This window comes from Pseudophryne corroboree, chromosome 8 (assembly GCF_028390025.1).
Source record: "Pseudophryne corroboree isolate aPseCor3 chromosome 8, aPseCor3.hap2, whole genome shotgun sequence".
Classification (NCBI taxonomy): Eukaryota; Metazoa; Chordata; class Amphibia; order Anura; family Myobatrachidae; genus Pseudophryne; species Pseudophryne corroboree.
In genome coordinates, this window is record NC_086451.1 from 333,088,823 (window position 1) to 333,113,862 (window position 25,040).

The following is a 25,040-nucleotide window of genomic DNA, read 5'->3' on the forward strand; positions in this document are numbered from 1 at the left end:
CAAACACTGCTTGTAACATGACATTTAAGAGCTGATTGGTTGGTACTTTATCTCTTTCCACTGTATCACTCTTCAAACATTGATGCATATGCCTCTGATATGCTGTGCTCTTGTTTCTACTAATTCATTGCTCTTTAAATATTTCTTCCCACAACCCTACATCATGAAATCTTATTTTTGCATGTGGGTTAAATGCAAGGCACAGCGTACATTGTGCTGTATACCAAAAAGAACAACTTTTTGCACCCCTGTATTAGCCACTAAGTAATGCATAATAGGGTGCATCTACACAGGAAGAGCTGCATAGTGTCACAAAGGGGTTGGGCGCAAAATACCGGCAGTCGGGATCCCAACAGTCAGAAGACTGACAGCGAGATCCCGATGGCTAGAATCCCATCACATCCTGGTAAGTAGTTTACCCTACCCCAATTCCTAACACACCCCTCCTGCAGCCTAGCCCACCCCTCTCGCACCCTAAACTAATCTCCCCCTCCCGCAGCCTAACCTTAACCCCTCACAGCAAAACCACCACATCGATAGTGAGATCCCAACGTCCAGAATCTCAACACATCCTGGTAAGTAGTTTACCCTATCCCTATTACTAACCCACCCCTCCTGCAGCCTAACCCACTCCTCCAGCAGCCTATCCCTGACCCACCCCACGACCTCCCCCGCAGCCTAACCCACTCCTCCAGCAGCATATCCCTAACCTCCCCCTCTTGCAGCCAAACCTTAACAATACCACCCCCTTACCTCCCCCGCAGCCTAACCCTAACCTCCCCACCCCTGCAACCTAATCCTAACCATGATCCCTGTACTTCCCTCCAGGATGTGTCGGGAACCCCACTGCATTCTATTTTCACACGTAACATACGTTTTCTTGGTAGTGTGCCTGTGTGTCAGTTATTCTAACTAAAGGTTTATTCTGTGTTCATATTGCTTTGAATTGAATATATACTTACATTGAAATTTTACATTCTAGCTGAAGAATGCTATAGAATTTTTAATGGTACAGCAAGCCAGCCTTCCAGACACAGCAGAGAGTTTGTCTGATGTCAGGCAGCGACTAATGGAGCTAAATAGTCTGGAGGAAAGGTCACGGGTGAGTTTGCTCGTATGCACAGCAGGAAGATTTTGACATTGACTCATGGAGAAAATTATAATTGTATTCCAGTCTAATTGAAGGGGTCAGAGGAGGGAGTAGTTAACACTTGAACGTCTAGTTTGTTTTACTGGTTATAATTGTTTGGGGTCTTTAAAATATTTGGATTCAATCTAATTAGGTGCGTGTTGTGAGTTTGTTTGATAAAACTCGTAGACTTCGCATGAATTTGCGCACCCAAAAACTCTCTAATCCAATTAAAATGGCTATTCGTGGCACTCGCAATGGGAGTTTATCAAAGGAGAGAAGTGCATGAAAAAGTGGGGTGACCTTCCTAGCCCCCGAAGAAGTGACAATTTTGTTTGCAGAATCATACAGAAGGATGTTAGTGAGCATAAGCAAAGTACTGGAGGTTTTCAAACGGTGTCAAATGGCTGATTTGTGCATTAAAAAAAAAAAATGAAAGTAAAGAAAAAAACTTTTCCCATTTACTCACTTCATACGAAAAATATGATAAAAAAACGGAAAAAAAAGTAGGAACAAATATGCTTTTGGGGTACTTCTAATGTGGTTATAAAAACATGTAATAAATCAATTTTTCAAAACAAATAAATACTCAAATTAAATTTGGGTTTTATAAAGCAACGAAAAAGTTAATTTTGGCTTAATTTGAGGGCAGATTGTTGTTTTTTTAAATCGCCAAATGACATGTAATTATTGGACTAGTTAAACTAATTGGAAACCTGCAATTGCCTAATTAGTCATTAGGGGGTGTGTCCAAGGGGTTCTGCATGGTGTCCCGACATTTTAACCTTAAAATAAGGAATTTCCCCACCATCTCTCACCTTCAGTGAAGTGCTAACGGAAAAATGTTATACTGGTTCAAAGTGAGTTTCTAATTGTATTGCAAAATGAATTTGCAATTCTAATTCACAGATAAAATGGCAGCTCGCACCTCGCTTTCTGCAACTCGCACGTAATAGGATTGATCCCTGAATCTATTTTTGTTTTCGCTTTCCTAAGTCTGTTTTTATGTTTTTAAGTACAGGTTGTATATTATTATTATTTATTACATTACTATTATTATTATTATTTTTTTTTTTTTAATTATTTTTTTTTAACTGAAATTGAAGTCTACAAGCAACTCATGTTTATGTTACAGGAGTTAATAGAAAGATCACAGGTGGTTATTTTACATGGACACCAGCTAGCAGCTAATCACCATTATGCACTCAATCTAATCTGCCAACAATGCAACGAGCTGAGACATGCATCGGACGTTTTGTCTGAGGAGATTAAAAGGAAGCACGCTCGTCTCTCTACAGCACTTGAACTACACAGTCAACTACAGCAGGTGCGCTAATAAGTGATTTGTTTTACACTGATAAAATGAATGTCTTCTGTCATAATGTAATTAATATTAATTTGCAGAAACGTGCAGCCACCATTTAGTGAGTGGGTGCCGCACAGCATAGTGTAACATTCCTTCTCAGACCACTGTAACCACTGGATGGCCAGCTATTTTCCGGTAGTCTTGTTCTGCCACACTTGTTTCCAAACTCACAATACCCATATGTCCTGACGAAGGAGATTAAAGGTCTCCGAAATGTAGACCATGCATTTCTAAACATTTTAAGGTCCTGAGTGCCGTTTCTTCACTCTGCTATTTATTTATACGATTCGGGCACCGGGACCAGCTGTGACATTGTTGGAGAACCACAAGTACCAGCATGCGGGGGGGGGGGGGGGGGGCAACGGGCCCACTGGTACCTGTAGTTCTACTACAAAAAAAATACCCAAATAAAAACAGTACACACACACCGTGACAGTATAACTTTATTACATACATGCACACCGACACACACATACTTACCTATGTTGACACGAGGCTCGGTCCCCTTCTCCACGTAGAATCCACGGGGTACCTCTAAATAAAATTATACTCACAACAATCCGGGGTAGATCTGTCCTCTTCTGTTTGTAATCCACGTACTTGGCAAAATAAAAAACACGGACCACGCACTGAAAGGGGTCCCATGTTTACACATGGGACCCCTTTCCCCAACTGCCGGGACCCCCCATGACTGCTGTCAAAGAGGGTCCCTTGAGCCAATCAGGGAGCGCCACGTTGTGGCACTCTCCTGATTGGCTGTGCGCGTCTGAGCACAGATCACTCGTGTGTAGCCCCCTCAGCGATAGCGATGCGCGGCCCCGCACATCGCTATCACCGCTGCTAGATTGAGCCTGCATGCAGGCCAATCTAGCAGGTCCCTCATTTCACCCGCTGGGTGAAATGAGCGGCCCCTGTCCTCCCCCCGCATCGCTCAGCACACATCGCGCTGTGCTGAGCGGCGGGAGAGATGTGTGCTGAGCGGTTCGCTCAGCACACATCTCTCCCGTGTATACCCCCCTTAACCCTACGTGTACAGCACCTTAACCCTACGTGTTTCGTCTCACTGGGAGGCTGCATCAGGGGTATTTTTCATATAGCTGTCATTTCATATCACAGGAAAAGAATTAGCAAAGAATCACATAGCCAACCAAAATCACTGCACATTACTGCTGCATCATTATTGATTTGTCTTTTCAGCAAGTGAAAAGAATGTATAGTTGTCAGTGTTAATGGTGTGCTGCCACCTGCAACTGATATTATGGTGGATCCTAACCGACCTCACCTATTCATCTCTAATTTCTTTAGGCTACTTGCAGTTTCTAATTATTTGGCCCTTCTCACCTGACCCTGTTCCTCTTCAGACTATGTAATAAGCTTTGGAATAGAGATAAAGTGAAGAGAAATAAAGTACCAGCCAATCCACTCAACTGCCATGTTACAGACTATGGAATCTACTTACTAAGTCTTGGCTGGAGGTAAAAAGGATGGAGATAAAGTACCAGCCAATCAGCTCCTAACTGTCATTTTTCAAAACCAGCCTGTGACATAGCAGTTAGGCGCTGATTGGCTGTGACTTTATCTCCGTCCACTTTATCTCCATCCGGAGCTGATTGTCTGATACTTTAAATCTCTATACTCTCTCTCCAAGGCTAAGTACACAGACCACTATATCCTATAGGGGCCATATTCCTTAACACAGTGACTATCACTCTGATGGAGTGGGCTTTCTACTGCACTCTCTCCTGGCTTCACTTTAAAAGTAATTTCTCCTGAAGTCTGAAGTTCCCTTCAAGTTTTTTTACCATTTGTTTCTTCTCTCTGTTTTTTTGCTTTACCGCCCCTATCTATTTACCTTCCCAGACACAGTCTCTCATTTCCTTTATGACTTTGTAGTCTGACTGTCTGATTTCCTGTGCCCTAACCTTCTAAACTGCTCTCACTTCATCCTTTGTTCTCTCCCACTTGACAATCTACCACACATTGTGGTGGACACTCTTCAGTGCCCTATTGCCAGGAAAGTTTACTTTAAGTCCCTAATTTCCACCTACCAGTCCTCAACATCTCTTTATCTGTTATGTTGCTGGTCTTCTCAGCAGCAACTCATCATCTATCCCCGATTCAATCCATCCTACAGATGTGTCCTAATACCCCTGGCGTATCTATAATGGGTGCAGTGTGCGCGGTGCACACGGGCCCCTGAGTCCAGAGGGGGCCCACACCGCACACACTGCACCCATTTCTTCTATTACCGTTCAGGCGTCCATCGGCGACTGTGTGTGGGCCCCCTCCTCTCCTGTAGCCGGCATCGCCGCTGCTAGCACATTGAGCTTTAGAGTCTCTGGCACAGTGCCAGAGTCTACAGCGCATGCGCAGGACTCCGGAAAGATGGCGCTGCGTCCATTTTTGGGAGTCCTGCTCATGCGCTGTAGACTCTGGCACTGTGCCAGAGTCTCTAGCGCTCAGTGCGCTAGCAGCAGCGGTGACGGCTACAGGAGAGGAGGGGGCCCACACACGGAGTCTGCACACGGGTCCCCTCCTCTCCAGAAACGCTGCTGCCTCATACACTCTTTCTGCAGTCGCACCAGGTAGTCCTTTCTCAACGCACGCAAGGGTGCAAAGAAGACGCTCTGCACAAGCCGAGTCGCATGGGACCTGGCGGCTCACTCACACCTGGGGCCTGATGTAGTTGAGTGCGAGACGGCCGAAGCTCCGAGGTTCTGGCCAAACTTGTACGTTTTTTTAAAGCAGCAAACACTTTCCTTCACACCATCTTAGATTGGCCTCTGACATGGACTTACCTATTCTCCAGTGCTGCTTCCCTCATATATAACTCCCTATCTACTAGAGCAGACTCTCTCCCAACCTCTTGATCTACTCTCTCATGTCTTCACCTGTTTCAAAGTAACATGTATTTGCCATATCCCTTAAGTGGCACTTGTGGAAGCCCTTTTGAGACACAGTGAACCTGCGCGCACTGCTTCTAGATTATTGCAACTAAACAAATGTTGAAATGAGAATATTCTTGTTTATCATGATTTTGTACCTATATGGAAACTGAAGAACAAATGCAGTAGGCGCCAGTGTGCTAGCTGTATGATACTGGACATGAACAAGAGTAATTCTAAAATTCAAAGGAATACCCACACAGACTGCAGCTACAAATGTCTTGAGGAGCTGTACTTCAAAAATGATTTAAAAAATGTGAAGAAAGAAATAAGCGCTGTCTGTGAAGGTATTTTCATTAAAAAAATCAAATATTTAATATTTAATAAAAACACATTACACATAATACATACACTTAAATAAACATATAAACATGAAAATGACATTACATAATAAAATTAATATATAGACTCTACTTGGATGACTGCAAGGCGTATTGTTGTCTTTATGGAAACTGTTATATCGTGTTTTTATAGGTTCTTGAATGCTGTGATACAGGTGCATACTTTCTAGCTAACCAGCAAATGGACAAGTGCCAGTCAAGAGAGGGGGCACTGAAGGCTTTACAAGATGTTGAGCTGTTTCTAGAAAGTTCCACACTGGACTTAAGTTTTGATCCACAAACTTTACAGTACGATTTTGAATCCATTCTAACGGATGAGCTGAAGGTACCAAGTCCTATTTGTTGTGCCTGCTATGTTATATATACTGTATTACTTGATCATTCCCTTCCCAATTATTTTTCATTTTCTCCTAGTCTGTGTACTGTTTTGTATAAGAATGAAAGGGATATATAGTGTGATGTGCACAGAGTTGCAGAGTTCCCAGAGTTGCAAATATAAAGGAATAAGGTGTAGCACTTAATTATGGCAATAATGTAGACTGGAGCTGCTGTTGTTATAAAATGCTTCATAGCGTCTAAGTGAATTATAAATAAAATATATATTTTTTTAAACTAGCATTCTAACTTCAATCAGTATAAACAGTACTATATAATGAACTCAAACAATTGAATTCAATACATATTCTTATATAGTATACATATCATTACTGAGAGTACAGTAATAAATGAAGATGGTCTTACAAAACTGTCAGTCCTTCAAATGGGTGGGTTGATTATATAGCCAATTAGTCGGGTCTTTTAAGGTATTCAATAGAGCGGCTACTGTAAATTTGGGGCATGGGTGTAGAACATGGTGTCCCTTCTCTATAAATTTATAACATAGTGACTGTAGCCCTGAGATTAATATTCAGCTAGTTGCAAATGTAAGCAGGCAAGTGGATGATAGGATGGGTAGTCTCCGCATATAGATTTGCACTTGACACGACAATGATTTCAGCTGTTAGTGTAGGCAGATTCTCATGCCACTGTGCCACCAATCAAATGATAAGTAAAAAGCGGTCTGAATGCCTCATGTATCATCCTTTTATGTGTTTCTCTGTGGCTAGCACAGTTTCATCAGGTAGGTATTGTACTCATAAGAGTCCTTATTGATATAGCTGTACATTACTCCAGTGGTTCCCAAACTTTTTTGAATCACTGTGCCCTAGAGTATCAGAATTTCTTTCACGGCATCCCTAAGCCAAAGTTTCTTATTGAGAAATTTAGAAAAAAAATATTACATTGAGTAAACTGTGTTTATATGTCATCCTTAGGTTTAACTGTATGGTGAGGGACAAGCTTTGCTTCTGTTTATCCACATATTTTATGACTAACAGACACCAGTACTGGTTTTGCCTATTACATTGACCATAAATAATTTGAATTGGTTCTCTATTACCAACCCGAGGCACCCCTGCAAGTTTTCTGAGGCACCCCAGGGTACCATTGCACACAGTTTGAGAACCACTGCATTACTCAAAGCACTAGATTTATATCAGTCTTTTATTAATTAATAGACATATGTGCTAAAATTCATGCTTAACACTTCAACAATAAAACATATTAAAACCATCGAAAAACATATACATAGAATATTATTGAGAATTGACCAAATTATCACAGAATTGCAGAACATTATAAAGTATACTGTACATTGTACAGATGCATTCTCATACATCTAGCCATAATACGCCATGCAGTGTGAGACGTCTGGATTGAGTGAGCTGCCAGGTCCCGTGCAACTCTGCTAGCATCATACGTCTTTTATTGCCAAAAATGCGACTAGACACATCAGGAGATTGTGGCGATTAATTTGATTTGCAACACTTGTATATCTGTGTGTGACTGAGTCTGTGAGCCTGATTCATATTTGTAAGTAAAGCAAAAAAAGCAAGTATCTTTGTGTCTGGAACAAACTATGTTGCAATGCAAGCGGAGAAAATACATTTACATTTTTTCTGTGCATGGTAATTACTGGCTGCTTTTACATGTAGCCCACACATGTTAGACAGCTTTATTTTTACACTGCAATTTAAATTTCAGTTTGAACGAGCGTCGGCTACAGCTCCTGGACTGCAGCGCCGACCACATAGTGCAGGGTGCGGCTGCTTATCAGATATAAACATACATGTTATGCTGTATGTAATATATTTGCTGGCTGGTTATCCCAGTGATCGGCAGAGCTGTGTGTATCATAGGTGCTGTGCGGCACCCGGGACTCAGCATTAGGCTTCACTCTCCATCTAAGCCTACCCCTAGACTCCCATTTGCTAGTTTCACAAGAGTCTGGGGGCGGACTTAGGATAGTGAAGCCTAATTCTGAGTCCCGTGTGCCACACAGTGCTACCATGTAATGCACACAGTGCTGCCGATCCCTGGGATAACCAGCAAGCACATATATCACATGCATTGTAACATGTATGTATGTGCAGAGACTCTCCCCCTGCACTGTATGGTTGGCGCTGCAGCCATGGCTGGTTTGAACACTTCCCACCAACTCTAAATATCTATTTACATGTTACATATGCCCTACCTGCAGTGCAACATGTTTCTGCCCAGTTGCTTGCTTGTTTGCTTTACTTACAAACCTGTGTACGAAGCACAGCGGAACTTGGCATGGAAAAAAGCAGTGGCCTCTGCATCATAGCACTCCAAGTATCACATATCAAGTTAATCAGCACAGTCTGTTGGTGCGCCCTAGTTGCATAACGTTGCAGTTAAGACGTACTTACAGGTAAAAAGATGCAAAAAAGATGCCCAGCGCTAGCAGAGTCTCGCAGGACCTGGCACACTGAGAGGGTCTGTGTGGTGTGACTGCAGCAACAATCTATGAGGATACAGTTGTAAAAAAATGTATTACATTAAATGGCATCAGGTTGCAGGTTATTAGAAGATCCATGTCCCCATGTAGTTAATATGATCATTTCTCTTACGTCCTAGGGGTATAGACGGGTCCACTAGGAGCCATGGGCGCTATAGAAGTTTGATTAGGTGTGCTGGCTCCTCCCTCTATGCCCCTCCTACCAGACTTAGTTTAGAAAATGTGCCCGGAGGATGTCGGTCACGTCTCTGGAAGCTCCTGAAGAGTTTTCTGCATTTATTTTCTAAGTTTGTTATTTTCAGGCAGGACTGGATGGCACCAGCCTGCCTGCTTTGTGGGACTTAAGGGGGGAACAGCCCAACCTCTCTCAGGGTTAATGGTCCCATTCCCCGCTGACAGGACGCTAGCTCCTGAGGGAACTATTCGCAAGCACCACCACGGCGAGCGTACATTCCCGCAGCACGCCGCCACCCCTAACAGAGCTAGAAGAATGAAGACTGGTGAGTACTAAGCCGGCGTCCTGGTTAGCGGGTCGTCGGCCATAATGGCGGCATGAGGGTACGGAGACGTGCGGCTTCTAAACGGGACGGACTGCGTCTCCCCACTGTGTACGGACACAGACGCTGAACAGCGGACACAGTACCCAGACTGGCAACAAAGCAATAAAAGGAGTCTGTCTCCATTTTATGCACATAGATACATACAGCCAGTATAAAGAAAAGCGGGAAGGCCACGCACCACTGAAAGGGCGGGCTTCACTATGAGCGGATCCAGCAGCTCACAGGCGCCATTTCCCCTACTGCAGCTGATACAGATGCTGACTGACAGGGACGCACAGCTCCTTCGGAGAGACTCCAGATTACATTAGTGGTACCAGGGGGTCATAGCGGGGGGGGCGGGGGGGGGGCGGGGGGTCATAGCGGGGCGGGTGGGCGCGATTATTAGTGTACTAAATCCATAATCTAGGTACTTATTCTGCATCCCGGCTAAGCTTGGCATTGGCAATTAGGGCGCCGTGTTCTGGTTCCATATTCCCTCAGTGTTTCCCTGGAAGGGCTCTTTGTGGGTTAATTGTACATTTAACCTTTTCCTGTGTGTGTGTGCTGTCACTGTTACAGTATGTCAGGCAAAGAGTGTGTTTCATGTAAAGCACAGTGTTCCTCTTCTCCAGGGGGTTCACTAGTGCGTACTCAATGTAGTATCCCTTCCCAGGCTATTGGGATTGAACCTGCATGGCTGGACTCCATTAGGGGAATGATTTCCTCCATTTCTACTAAGTTATCTTGGAATGAGAAAGAGACGCAATACTTAAGACAGTCTATGACTGAGTTTATGAAAAAGGACCAGTTTCTCAGTCCCCTGCCATTTTGTCCGCAAAAATGTACTTTGGCCCATATCCTGCAGTCTGACTCTGATGATGAGGTGTCAGAAATGGAGGAGGGTGAAGTGGACTCAGATGTGGGGGAGGGTACTCTGTCGCAGGGAATAGAGGCTCTCATAAAAGCTATCAGAGAAGTTCTGCATATCCCTGATAAAGTGACAGAGTCGATTGAGGAATCTTATTTTAATATAAAGAAGAAATCCTCAGCCACTTTTCCTGTGTCAAAGGAACTAAGTACCCTGTTTGAAGAACCATGGGTTAATCTAGATAAGAAATTTCAAATCCCTAAACGGTTGTTATCATCTTTTCCTTTCTCTAACGTCCTAAGTGGATGCTGGGGACTCCGTAAGGACCATGGGGATTAGCGGCTCCGCAGGAGACTGGGCACAACTACAAAGAAAGCTTTTAGACTACTGGTGTGCACTGGCTCCTCCCACTAAGACCCTCCTCCAGACCTCAGTTAGATTCTTGTGCCCGGCCGAGCTGGATGCACACTAGGGGCTCTCCTGAGCACCTAGAAAGAAAGTATATTTAGGTTTTTTATTTTCAGTGAGATCTGCTGGCAACAGACTCACTGCAGCGAGGGACTAAGGGGAGAAGAAGCGAACCTACCTAACTGGTGGTAGTTTGGGCTTCTTAGGCTACTGGACACCATTAGCTCCAGAGGGATCGACCGCAGGACCCGACCTTGGTGTTCGTTCCCGGAGCCGCGCCGCCGTCCCCCTTACAGAGCCAGAAGCACGAAGAAGGTCCGGAAAATCGGCGGCAGAAGACTTCAGTCTTCAACAAGGTAGCGCACAGCACTGCAGCTGTGCGCCATTGCTCCTCATGTACACCTCATACTTCGGTCACTGATGGGTGCAGGGCGCTGGGGGGGGGGCACCCTGAGGGCAATAGATAACACCTTGGCTGGCAAAATATACATCATATATAGTCCCAGAGGCTATATAGATGTAAAATTACCCCTGCCAGTATCACAGAAAAAGCGGGAGAAAGTCCGCCGAAAAGGGGGCGGGGCTTCTCCCTCAGCACACTGGCGCCATTTTTCCCTCACAGTTCCGCTGGAAGGAAGCTCCCTGGCTCTCCCCTGCAGTCTGAGAAACTACAGAAGGGTAAAAAAGAGAGGGGGGGGGGGCACTAAATTTAGGCGCAGTATAGATATATATATATGTAATATATATAAAAAAGCAGCTATAGGGAAAACACTCATTGATAGTGGGATCCCAGTGTTATATAGCGCTCTGGTGTGTGCTGGCATACTCTCTCTCTGTCTCCCCAAAGGGCTTTGTGGGGTCCTGTCCTCTGTCAGAGCATTCCCTGTGTGTTTGCGGTGTGTCGGTACGGCTGTGTCGACATGTTTGATGAGGAGGCTTATGTGGAGGCGGAGCAGATGCCTGTAAATGTGATGTCACCCCCTGCGGGGTCGACACCTGAGTGGATGGTGCTGTGGAAGGAATTACGTGATAGTGTCGACTCCTTACATAAAAGGTTTGACGACATACCTAATGTGGGACAGCCGGCTTCTCAGCCTGTGCCTGCCCAGGCGTCTCAAAAACCATCAGGGGCTCTAAAACGCCCGCTACCTCAGATGGTTGACACAGATGTCGACACGGATACTGACTCCAGTGTCGACGACGAAGAGACTAATGTAACTTCCAGTAGGGCCACACGTTACATGATTGAGGCAATGAAAAATGTGTTGCACATTTCTGATGTTACCGCCGGTACCACAAAAAAGGGTATAATGTTTGGAGAGAAAAAACTACCAGTAGGTTTTCCTCCATCTGAAGAGTTAAATGAAGTGTGTGAAGAAGCGTGGGCTTCCCCTGATAAAAAGATGGTAATTTCTAAGAGGTTACTAATGGCGTACTCTTTCCCGCCAGAGGATAGGTCACGCTGGGAAACATCCCCTAGGGTGGATAAAGCGCTCACACGCTTGTCGAAGAAGGTGGCACTACCGTCTCCGGATACGGCCGCCCTGAAGGAATCTGCTGATAGAAAGCAGGAGGCTATCCTGAAATCTATATATACACACACAGGTGTGATACTGAGACCGGCTATAGCTTCAGCCTGAATGTGCAGCGCTGCTGCTGCGTGGTCAGATTCCCTGTCAGAAAATATAGATACCCTAGACAGGGACACTATTTTGCTGAACGTAGAGCATATAAAAGACGCACTTTTATACATGAGGGATGCACAGAGGGATATTTGCCGGCTGGCATCCAAAATTAGTGCAATGTCCATTTCTGCCAGGAGAGGGTTATGGACTCGGCAGTGGACAGGTGATGCAGATTCCAAACGACACATGGAAGTTCTGCCTTATAAGGGTGAGGAATTGTTCGGGGATGGTCTCTCGAACCTCGTTTCCACAGCAACAGCTGGGAAGTCTACATTTTTGCCCCATGTTCCCTCACAACCTAAGAAAGCACCGTATTATCAGGTACAGTCCTTTCGGCCCAATAGGGGCAAGCGGGTTAAAGGCGCGTCCTTTCTGCCCAGAGGCAGAGGTAGAGGGAAAAAGCTGCAGCATACAGCCAGTTCCCAGGAGCAAAAGTCCTCCCCCGCTTCCTGTAAGTCCAGAGCATGACGCTGGGGCTCCACAGGCAGAGCCAGGTACGGTGGGGGCCCGTCTCAAGCATTTCAGCAAGCAGTGGGCTCGCTCACGGGTGGATCCCTGGATCCTTCAAATAGTATCTCAGGGGTACAAGCTGGAATTCGAGACGTCTCCCCCCCGCCGTTTCCTCAAATCTGCCTTGCCAACCACTCCCTCAGGCAGGGAGGCAGTGTTACAGGCAATTCAAAAGCTGTATTCACAACAAGTGATAGCAAAGGTGCCCCTACTTCAACAAGGAAGGGGTTACTATTCCACAATGTTTGTGGTACCGAAACCGGACGGTTTGGTGAGACCCATTTTAAATTTGAAATCCTTGAACACATATATAAAAAAATTCAAGTTCAAGATGGAATCGCTCAGGGCGGTTATTGCGAGCCTGGACGAGGGAGATTACATGGTATCGCTGGACATCAAGGATGCTTACCTACATGTCCCCATTTACCATCCTCACCAGGAGTACCTCAGGTTTGTGGTAGAAGATTGTCATTACCAATTCCAGACGTTGCCGTTCGGTCTCTCCACGGCTCCGAGGGTCTTTACCAAGGTAATGGCGGAAATGATGATACTCCTTCGAAGGAAGGGAGTTTTAATTATCCCGTACTTGGACGATTTCCTGATAAAGGCGAGGTCCAGAGAGCAGTTGTTGGTAGGGGTAGCACTATCTCGGGAAGTGCTACAACAGCACGGCTGGATTCTAAACATTCCAAAGTCACAGCTGGTCCCTACGACACGCCTGCTGTTCCTAGGGATGGTTCTGGACACAAAACAGAGAAAAGTGTTTCTCCCGGAGGAGAAGGCCAAGGAGCTGTCATCTCTAGTCAGAGGCCTCCTAAAACCAAAACAGGTGTCGGTGCATCACTGCACGCGGATCCTGGGAAAAATGGTAGCTTCCTACGAAGCGATTCCATTCGGCAGGTTTCATGCAAGAACCTTTCAGTGGGACCTGTTGGACAAGTGGTCCGGATCGCATCTTCAGATGCATCGTCTGATAACCCTGTCTCCGAGGACAAGGGTGTCTCTGCTGTGGTGGCTGCAGAGTGCTCATCTTCAAGAGGGCCGCAGATTCGGCATACAGGACTTGGTCCTGGTGACCACGGATGCCAGCCTTCGAGGCTGGGGAGCAGTCACACAGGGAAGAAACTTCCAAGGACTATGGTCAAGTCAGGAGACTTCCCTGCACATAAATATTCTGGAACTAAGGGCCATTTACAATGCCCTAAGTCAGGCAAAACCCCTGCTTCAAAACCAGCCGGTACTGATCCAGTCAGACAACATCACGGCGGTCGCCCATGTAAATCGACAGGGCGGCACGAGAAGCAGGACGGCAATGGCAGAAGCCACAAGGATTCTCCGATGGGCGGAAAATCACGTGTTAGCACTGTCAGCAGTGTTCATTCCGGGAGTGGACAACTGGGAAGCAGACTTCCTCAGCAGGCACGACCTCCACCCGGGAGAGTGGGGACTTCATCCAGAAGTCTTTCAAATGATTGTAAACCAGTGGGAAAAACCACAGGTGGACATGATGGCGTCCCGCCTAAACAAAAAGCTAGAAAAATATTGCGCCAGGTCAAGAGACCCGCAGGCGATAGCTGTGGACGCTCTGGTAACACCGTGGGTGTACCGATCGGTTTATGTGTTCCCTCCTCTTCCTCTCATACCAAAGGTACTGAGGATAATAAGGAGAAGAGGAGTAAGGACTATACTCATTGTTCCGGATTGGCCAAGAAGAGCGTGGTATCCGGAACTTCAAGAAATGATGTCAGAGGACCCATGGCCTCTACCGCTCAGACAGGACCTGCTGCAGCAGGGGCCTATCTGTTCCAAGACTTACCGCGGCTGCGTTTGATGGCATGGCGGTTGAACACCGGATCCTGAAGGAAAAGGGCATTCCGGAGGAAGTCATTCCTACGCTGATAAAAGCTAGGAAAGAAGTAACCGCGAACCATTATCACCGCATATGGCGAAAATATGTTGCGTGGTGTGAGGCCAGGAAGGCCCCAACGGAAGAATTTCAGCTGGGCCGGTTCCTGCACTTCCTACAGTCAGGGGTGACTATGGGCCTTAAATTGGGTTCCATTAAGGTCCAGATTTCGGCTCTGTCGATTTTCTTCCAGAGAGAATTGGCTTCACTACCTGAAGTTCAGACTTTTGTTAAGGGAGTGCTGCATATTCAGCCCCCTTTTGTGCCTCCAGTGGCACCTTGGGATCTCAACGTGCTGTTGGATTTCCTAAAGTCACATTGGTTTGAGCCACTGAAAACCGTGGATTTAAAATATCTCACGTGGAAAGTGGTCATGTTGTTGGCCTTGGCTTCGGCCAGGCGGGTTTCAGAATTGGCGGCTTTGTCATGTAAAAGCCCTTATCTGATTTTCCATATGGATAGGGCAGAATTGAGGACTCGTCCCCAGTTTTATCCCAAAGTGGTATCAGCTTTTCATCTGAACCAACCTATCGTGGTGCCTGTGGCTACGAATGACTTGGAGGCTTCCAAGTTGTTGGATGTAGTCAGGGCCCTAAAAATTTATGTTTCCAGGACAGCTGGAGTCAGGAAAACTGACTCGCTTTTTATCCTGTATGCGCCCAACAAGTTGGGTGCACCTGCTTCTAAGCAGACTATTGCTCGCTGGATCTGTAGTACGATTCAGCTTGCACATTCTGCGGCTGGACTGCCGCATCCTAAATCAGTAAAAGCCCATTCCACAAGGAAAGTGGGCTCTTCTTGGGCGGCTGCCCGAGGGGTCTCGGCTCTTCAACTTTGCCGAGCTGCTAATTGGTCAGGACAAACACGTTTGCTAAATTCTACAAATTTGATACCCTGTCTGAGGAGAACCTTGAGTTCTCTCATTCGGTGCTGCAGAGTCATCCGCACTCTCCCGCCCGTTTGGGAGCTTTGGTATAATCCCCATGGTCCTTACGGAGTCCCCAGCATCCACTTAGGACGTTAGAGAAAATAAGAATTTACTCACCAGTAATTCTATTTCTCATAGTCCGTAGTGGATGCTGGGCGCCCATCCCAAGTGCGGATTGTCTGCAATACTTGTATATAGTTATTGCTTAACTAAAGGGTTATTGTTGAGCTATCTGTTGAGAGGCTCAGTTGTTATCATGCTGTTAACTGGGTATTGTATCACGAGTTATACGGTGTGATTGGTGTGGCTGGTATGAGTCTTACCCGGGATTCAAAATCCTTCCTAATTGTGTCAGCTCTTCCGGGCACAGTATCCTAACTGAGGTCTGGAGGAGGGTCTTAGTGGGAGGAGCCAGTGCACACCAGTAGTCTAAAAGCTTTCTTTGTAGTTGTGCCCAGTCTCCTGCGGAGCCGCTAATCCCCATGGTCCTTACGGAGTCCCCAGCATCCACTACGGACTATGAGAAATAGAATTACCGGTGAGTAAATTCTTATTTTTTCATCTGAGGATAGGAAAAAATGAGAGAATCCACTGGTAGTGGATGCATCGGTCTCCAGGCTCTCACGGAAAACTGTATTGCCTGTCCCGGGTGCAGCCTCCCTAAAAGACGCGGCTGATCGCAAAATTGAGACTACGCTCAAGTCTTTGTATACAGCTGCAGGGATGGCCCAGAGACCCACTATAGCATGTGGGTGGATTACGCGAGCCATTGCTAAATGGTCAGGTAACCTAATTGAGGGGTTAGATACCTTGCCTCAAGGGGAGACTATTTTGCTCCTGCAACATATACAGGACTCTGCGAACTTTATGGTGAAAGCCATAAAAAAGATAGGCTTGCTTAATGCACGCACTACAGCTATGGCAGTGTCTGCACGCAGGAATCTATGGCTACGCCAGTGGACTGTGGATGCGGACTCCAGGAAAGGCGTGGAAGGCCTACCTTTCACAGTTGAGGCCTTATTTGGAGATGAACTAGACAAATGGATCTCCAAAGCTACTGCGGGTAAGTCCACATACCTACCTTCTGCAGCTCCCCAAGCTAGGAAGGCCTATTCAGGATCCAAGTTACAGTCCTTTCGGACGGCCAAGTTTAGGGGCAAGGCCAGAGATTCCTCTACTGCCACCAGAGGTGCTAGAGGTAAACCACGGAAACCAGCTACTGCCGGTTCACAGGAACAGAGTTCAGGCTCTGCTTACTCAAAACCTTTCCGCATGACGGTGGACCGCAATGCCTGGAAGACTGTCGAGTGGGAGCCCGGCTAAAATTCTTCAGTCACATCTGGACAAGATCGTGCCAGGATCCCTGGGTCATAGACCTTATATCCCAGGGATACAGACTGGAGTTCCAGGAGCTCCCACCTCACAGGGCAGTACGGATGGTGTAATGGTTAGAATTACTGCCTCACAGCAATGAGGTCATGGATTCAATTCCCACCATGGCCCTAACTGTGCGGAGTTTGTATATTCTCCCTGTACTTGCATGGGTTTCCTCCGGGTGCTCCGGTTTCCTCCCACAATCCAAAAATACACTGGTAGGTTAATTGGCTTCTGTCAAAAAATTAACCCTAGTGTGAATGTGTGTGTGTAAATGTGGTAGGGAATATAGATTGTAAGCTCCACTGGGGCAGGGACTGATGTGAATGGCCAAATATTCTCTGTAAAGCGCTGCGGAAAATGTGTGCGCTATACAAATAACTGGTAATAAATAAATAAATAAATAAATAAATAAATACATTCTTCAAATCAGGCTTACCAGTTTCACAAGAGGCAAGAATAACCTTACAGGACGCCATTCAATAACTGTTACAGACCAGGTAAATGTTCCAGTTCCACCTCATCTACAAAACAAGGGTTACTATTCCAATTTGTTTGTAGTACCGAAGCCGGAGGGTTCGGTAAGACCGATTCTGAATCGTTGAACCGGTACTTACGAGTGTTCAAATTCAAGATGGAGTCTGTGAGAGCGGTGATTTCAGGTCTGGAGGAGGGGGAATTCCTGGTGTCTCAGGATATCAAGGATGCGTACCTTCATATTCCGAACTGGCCCCCTCATCAGGCTTATCTACGGTTTGCACTGCAAAACTGTCACTACCAGTTCCAGGCCCTGCCATTTGGTCTCTCCACGGCACAGAGGGTGTTCACCAAAGTGATGGCAGAGATGATGTTTCTACTCCACAAACAAGGAGTGAACATAATTCCGTACCTGGACAATCTTCTGATAAAGGCACCGTCCAGGGAACAGTTGTTGGACAACATTGGCCTCTCAACCAGACTACTCCTGGATCACGGGTGGATTCTGAACCTACCAAAATCTCACCTAGATCCAACACAGAGGCTTCCTTACCTGGGAATGATACTGGACACAGAGTCTCAGAAAGTATTCCTTCCCTTGGAAAAGGCAATGGTAATTCAGTCAAGGGTTCGGACTGTCCTGAAGCCAACCCGGATCTCGGTGCATCTCTGCATACGTCTTCTGGGGAAAATGGTGCCTTCTTACGAGGCGATTTAGTACAGAAGGTTTCATGCGAGGCCCTTCCAGCTGGATCTGTTGGACAAATGGTCCGGATCGCATCTTCACATGCATCAGAGGATTCGTCTGTCTCCAAAGCCAGGATCTCCCTCCTGTGGTGGTTACAAATTTCTCACCTAGTCGAAGGTCGGAGGTTCGGGTTTCAAAATTGGATTCTGCTAACCACAGACGCAAACCTCAGAGGTTGAGGCGCAGTCACCCAGGGGGTGCAGTTTCAGGGAAGATGGTCAAGTCAGGAAGTTATCCTTCCAGTAAACATCCTGGAACTCAGGGATATCTACAACGCTCTTTGACAGGCCGCTTTTCTTCTTCTTAATCAGGTTATTCAGGTTCAGTCGGACAATGTGACGACACTGATGTACATAAACCGACAGGTAGGAACGAAAAGTAGAGCAGCAACGTCAGAGGTGTCAAGAATTCTCCTCTGGGCGGAAAAACACGCTGTGGTGTTGTCGGCGGTCTTCATCCCTGGAGTAGACAAATGGGAAGCAGACTTTCTCAGCAGACACGACCTGCACCCGGGAGAATGGGGCCTTTACTCGGAGATATTCTGGTGATTGACACGTCGGTGGGGATATCCACAAATCGACATGATGGCCTCTTGACTCAACAAGAAGCTCAAGCAGTATTGTTCCAGGCCGAGAGACCCACAAGCAGTAGCAGTAGACGCTCTGACAACTCCATGGGTCTACCAGCTGGTGTACGTATTTCCTCCACTTCCTCTGATCCCAAGAATTCTGAAAAGATTAAAAAGGGAAAAGGTTCAAGCAATCCTCATTGCTCTGGACTGGCCAAAGAAGGACCTGGTATGCGGATCTTCTCGAGATGCTGCTCGAAGATCCGTGGCCTCTAACTCTTCGCGATGATCTTCTGCAACAGGGCTCATTCGTCTATCAATTACCGTGGCTACGTTTAACGGCATGGAAGTTGAACGACTGATTCTAGCCAGGAGGTGGATTCCTGACAAGGTCATACCGACTATGATTCAAGCCAGGAAGGGGGTAAGTAGGTAAAACGAATCACTGCGCTTGTAGTAAGGAAATTATGGTGTTAGAAAACCGAATTGTGCTGTCCACTAAGAATGACACGGACACAGTGAAGCTCAATAATATAAAATTTATTTTTATGAATAAAAAAGTCACAATGTTACAAACACTATTTTAACAAATCTAAAAATGAAAGCACAAAATATGAGATTGCAAGCTTAAAATAATTAATGTCACCTGAAGACAACTGATTGCTGGGTTTGAATTTATACCACAGATTACTGATTAATGTTGGTTAATATAGATTAGTAATGGTTAAAATAATAGTCTCTCACAAAGAGTTGAATAACCCTTACACCGGCATCCCAGTGGGGTTTAGTTGTGGAAACTCTGCTAATTGTTATGCTCTCTTAAGCACATGCACTGAGTAGTTGGTAAGTATAACAGCATGCAGTCACAGAACTTTATGTATAATTACCACTGTGTTGGTCCCTGTATATCAGTGAACCTCTATCACCATCGGTGAGTGTTAGGGTTAGACTGTGTGTGTGTGTGTGTGTGTGTGTGTGTGTGTGTGTGTGTGTGCGTGTGTGTGTGTGTGTGGGGTGGGGGGTTAGGCTGCTGGAAGGGAGGGTTAGGGGTATATTGGGGGAGGGTAAATATACTTACCTACCTACTGTCAGGATTCTCACCAATCGATATACCGCAGTCCGTCTTCTAAACGCCAGTAAATGGTATGTAACCCCTCCATAGACCCCAGTGAGTTCACTTGCAGCAGCAAATAGAGCATGCAGTATTTGAAAAATGGCTCTGCCACACAAACCCTCACAACTACCTGTAGCATTTCAGCACTTTGTTATCTAATTCATTTTATTGTAACAACAGGCTCAAATCCAAGCTGCTCACATCAAGATTGAAAATATCAGAGTTCTGTTTGACAACCGTCAGACCTGCCTGAAGAAGCTGGCTGATAAGCAAGTGCGGCCGGTGCAGTTAGTGGCTCCTCGACCTGAGAATCCCCCCAGGGCAAAATCACCACTATTCTCCCCAAAGCATGGTAATTTGTTTCTGTAATATGTCTCTGCACATTATATGTGATTAGGATATTTGTGGCTAAGTGTAATAGCCTCCGAGTTCCGGAGCTGCGGGTATTTTCTGCAAGCCTGCCCATATGTTTAAAGCAGCAATCATTTACAAGGCAAAACCAACCTGGTTTGCCCTGTAAATGATTGCTGCTTTAATAAAACAGGAAGACTCGCACAATATACCCGCACCTGCGGAACTCGGAGGCTATTACGTTTAGCCACAGGTATTATATAAACTTTCCAGTGTCAGTGAAGTTGGATTTAGGAGACCTGTCTATTCATCTTCAACTGTAGTATTATACTATTTAAATTTTGCATCAGAAGCAACTAAATGAGTTTTAATGAATCAGTTTTAACACTTTAAGAAATCTTTAAACATGTTCATTTTAAAATGAGTGAAACACACAGAATTGTCTTTAAGCTCAAGGGCTTGTTGTCCATAAGGTCATTCAAAGCCTGTGAGCAATGACTCTGCGAGCCATTGTTTGTCTCTCAAGTATATGGGGTCATACAGGCCTATGCTTGTAGGTGTGCATGTCCGATTCTATAGGCAGTTATAGCAAAGGGGAAAGCAAATCTCATTTCCACTCCACCTCCTCTAGCAGCCAGTGCACGGATCACTTGGAGGTCATATTTACCTACACTAAACCCAAATAGACATATCAAAATTAACTTAAATTCTGTAGCGCATATAGGGCCTAATTCATGCAAGGTACCTTTGTGCTCGTACTGACATTTTATACGCAGAGTGATTGACAGGAAAGGACCATTTGGGGAGGTAACGAGGAGTGGCGGCAAAAGCGCAGGCATGTCATGGCCATTTTTTAGGCATATATCTGACTTCAGCTGCAATCATGCATGTAGAGAAACATGGCGCCTTCATCACTACTGTCGCGTCTGCATAGCCGTAGGCCAACTCTAGGATTCGATGTTCCTCATTATTGCATTGGTGCTGTGGAGGACTTTACGATGGCTCCAGTGGGCATCTATTCTTTGCTTCACTTGCGATGATTAGCGGTTCCGTAACCTAGAAAAACGCAGCTGCATATGCATTTGTGCACAAACATGAATTAGGCCCATAAAGTCATTAAATCTGGGGATTTACCATGCCGTTCTCTCGCATATGGTACAATACATATTGTTATATATAGTCCCAGAAAGATTCAGAGTAGGCAAGTATGTGTACAGTATGTAACCATCCTGTATACAGTGCCTTTACATATGCCATTTTAATACAGTCAAATCCTGCTTCATTGAGCCTTCACCTTTACATTTTATTGTTATAATTCATCATTTTATAATGTAATATTATAGGCCCTCATTCCGAGTTGTTCGCTCGCTGCCGTTTTTCGTAGCGCAGCGATCAGGTGAAAAAAACGGCATTTATGCGCATGGTACGCAGCGCGCATGCGCTAAGTACTTTCACATAAAACTTTGTAGTTTTACATAAGCTCGAGCGACGCTTTTCAGTTGCTCGAGTGTTCGTTGTTTGATTGACAGGAAGTGGGTGTTTCTGGGCGGCAACTCAGCATTTTCAGGAAGTGTGCTAAAAAACGCAGGCGTGGCTGGAGAAACGGGGGACTGGCTGGCCGAACGCAGGGCGTGTTTGTGACGTCAAACCAGGAACTAAACAGACTGCAGTCATCGCACGCTAGGAGTAAGTCTTGAGCCACTCTGAAACTGTATGAAATTTTTTAGTAGCAGAACTGCTAACCTTTCGTTCGCACTTCTGCTAAGCTAAGATACACTGCCAGAGGGCGGCGGCCTAGCGTGTGCAATGCTGCTAAAAGCAGCTAGCGAGCGATCAACTCGGAATGAGGGCCATTATTCCCAAAGCTAAAGACATTGGGGAAATATTATTGGTACCTACTCCTCTTTTACTCCCCCCGCTACTGCTGTTTGTACATCTTGTCGATGTCCCTTCCTGCTTCGCTCAGCCGCTATGATACATTTACCCAATAATACAATAATTCCTAGGAGGTGAAGTAGTCATGAGCCAATAATAGCATGAGAGTTATAACAGCAGTTCAGAATATATCCGCTCAGCCAACTCCTACAGTACGTGTTCATATCTAGACCATGTGAAGAGCAAAAGCCTAGACCAATATGTAATGTTTGACCATGCACAGGATCAGTGTCCAATTTGGGCATGCATTTATACACTTAGGGGTATATTTATTAAGAGAGGAGTTCTATTTAAGATGGAATGTGGCCCATAGCAACCAATCAGATTCTACTTCTCATTTATCTAGCACCTTTCAGAAGATAATACCTGGAATCTAATTGGTTGCTATGGGCAATATCCCATCTTAAATAGAACTCCCATCTTAGTAAATTTACCCCTTAGGTGGCCAAAGTGAATAATACCTAGCTGTACCATGCACAAGGTGAAAACAAACATTACAGCCTACTAAGGCAGCCAGAAGTGCACACAGGGTGGTATTGGTCATCTGCCAATCACATTTTCCAAGACCCCAAATAGTAGTCTCATGAATTCCAATGTGATTGTCATCACGCATAGTAGTCAATTGTAGTCAATCCAGGCCATGAAATGCTAATTTATGTAGCTACACATTAACAGCAGTTTTGTGCTCCTGCCAGACCGGTGCTTGTTCTCAAGTGTTTCTCACTTATGATTCAACCAAAGCTTATTTTAGCTAATGGTTTATAATTAGTGTAAAGATAACTATATGTTGAGCGTTCTGGAACATCTGCTTCTTGGTTTTAGGTAGAACTTCCCTCAATGACATTGTATTAAAAGGCTGGAATGAATATATGTATTGTAAACATATCTAATTGTATATATAAACTTCTGCTTTCCTGCTGTCTTGATGTAGTCCAGTGGCTGCGTTGCATTGCCTATCATACAAATGTAATGTTGTTTTTCTGATCCTGAAATAAAGGTATGGATTTCAATTCAAGTCTGAAGTTCTCATTTGACATAACATTGCCAGGGAAAAGGACCACAAGGAAAATGCAAAGTTCCCGCAAGGTAACAAAAGCAATGGAAAGATGCATGCCTAACCACCACCAACAAAATGGATGTCTGTACCACAAGTTGGACTGACACACTCACTTATTTAATATATACAGTAGAGCAGAGATCGGTGATGTGCTGTAACCTATAGCAACCAGATATTAAGTCTTTGGGGTCTCATGTAGTCAGACTCATTTTTGGAAATCTCTAGTTAGTTGCTATAGGTTCCAGAGCATGTGTTCTAGAAGCATGTTCTATTAAATAAGTCCAATGTGGTTTGCTGGCATGTTTCACTATGGGGGTAATTCCAAGTTGATCGCAGCAGGAAATTTTTTAGCAGTTGCGCAAAACCATGTGCATTGCAGGGGGGACAGATATAACATTTGCAGAAAGAGTTAGATTTGGGTGGGTTATTTTGTTTCTGTGCACGGTAAATACTGGCTGCTTTACTTTTACACTGCAATTTAGATTGCAGATTTAACTCCCCACACCCAAATCTATCTCTTTCTGCACATGTTATATCTGCCCCCCTGCAGTGCACATGGTTTTGCCCAACTGCTAAAAAAATTCCTGCTGCGATCAACTTGGAATTACCGTCTATATACTATAATCTGCAAGGTCTGCAATACTTTCAAGTCATTGGCTGCTCTTCTCTGAATTAGGCTGCATTGTCCTATCTGGGCACCATTGGGTCATGTGGAGATATAACACATGTGCATGCTTGTTTGTAATTAATTTGTTTGCACAGAAATAATAGCAAAGTCAGTTTACAGCATATTACAGCATTTACAAATGTGCCAGAATAATCATGGACATTAATAATGCAATGCATTATTTCTGCAGTGTAACTTGCATAGTTGTGTGAGTGATAACTGTCTCCATTGGAGATCAGGCTTTGGTCACTGTGAAATTATGTATTAATGTGTCACTAGGTATGTGTTGGCTGTACAGTAATAGCATTCGTTGGGGCAGATGTATTAAGCCTGAAGAAGTGATAAGTGGAAGGTGATAACGCACCAGCCAATCAGTTCCTAACTGTCATTCTTCAAACCCGTAATGATTGGCTGGTGCGTTATCACCTTCCACGTATCACTTCTTTATCACTATCACTGCTTTATCACTACACCAGGATACTGTAAATGCATCTGCCCCATTATACCCATCATCCAGGCATCACAAAGAATTGGAAACTGCAAAGTCTTTTAAGCAAAACTCATATTCTTATCTACAAGTTTTGCACAGATAGGGACATCCAGCACATATGTATTAACCAGTAAACGGACTGGGGACACCCTCGCAGAGACCTATTGGGCTAATCAGGATACAATCTATTCAGTTCTCCAGTATAATTAATGATCATTCTGACAATCTGCTGATACTCTAGGCCATCATGTTCAGAGAGAGTTAGATTTGGGTGGGTTATGTGGTTTCTGTGCAGGGTAAATACTGGCTGTTCTTTTTTAGATTTCAGTTTGAACACACCCCATTGACTCCGTGCAGCAAGCCTGCGACTAGCCCCTCCTGGGGAGCGAAAATAAATCTTTGCTAAGTGCAGCCTTGGGCCTTATAGCTGGCAGCAGGGCAGTAGAAAACCTGGCTCAGCCCAAGTACTTTCTTGGGGTGTGGCCTAATAGTGGAAGATGTAGTTACGCCCCCTTACAAAAAAAAATATATTTAAAAAAAGTGCAGCAAAGTTGCACGTCATGCTGAAGAGGGGGACGCAGTGAGACCCTCAGCCAGTAGCAAATCCAGGAGGCAGGGGGCACAATCAGTATGATAGCTACCTCCTCCACCACTCGCACAGGCAGAGGAGACTACAGAGGCAACAGTCTCCCGATACAGAGAGAGGCAGCAGCCTCCCGGCACAGTAGAGTGTGCTGGGCTGAGGAGATGAGCTCCTGCTGCTAGACAGGTGTA

At 45.3% G+C, this 25,040-nt stretch overlaps 1 protein-coding gene across 5 annotated transcripts in view; it reads left to right on the top strand.

The window, feature by feature from the left end:
- MCF2 (MCF.2 cell line derived transforming sequence) overlaps nucleotides 1-25,040 on the top strand; it is a 360,378-nt gene that overhangs the window by 231,737 nt on the left and 103,601 nt on the right. For all 5 annotated transcript variants that reach the window (XM_063937419.1, XM_063937417.1, XM_063937415.1 and 2 more), the window contains 5 exons: nucleotides 983-1,102; nucleotides 2,265-2,456; nucleotides 5,915-6,106; nucleotides 19,947-20,118; nucleotides 23,050-23,138. In XM_063937419.1, the coding sequence (XP_063793489.1) occupies nucleotides 983-1,102; nucleotides 2,265-2,456; nucleotides 5,915-6,106; nucleotides 19,947-20,118; nucleotides 23,050-23,138 (765 nt within the window). The remainder of the gene's footprint in view (nucleotides 1-982; nucleotides 1,103-2,264; nucleotides 2,457-5,914; nucleotides 6,107-19,946; nucleotides 20,119-23,049; nucleotides 23,139-25,040) is intronic.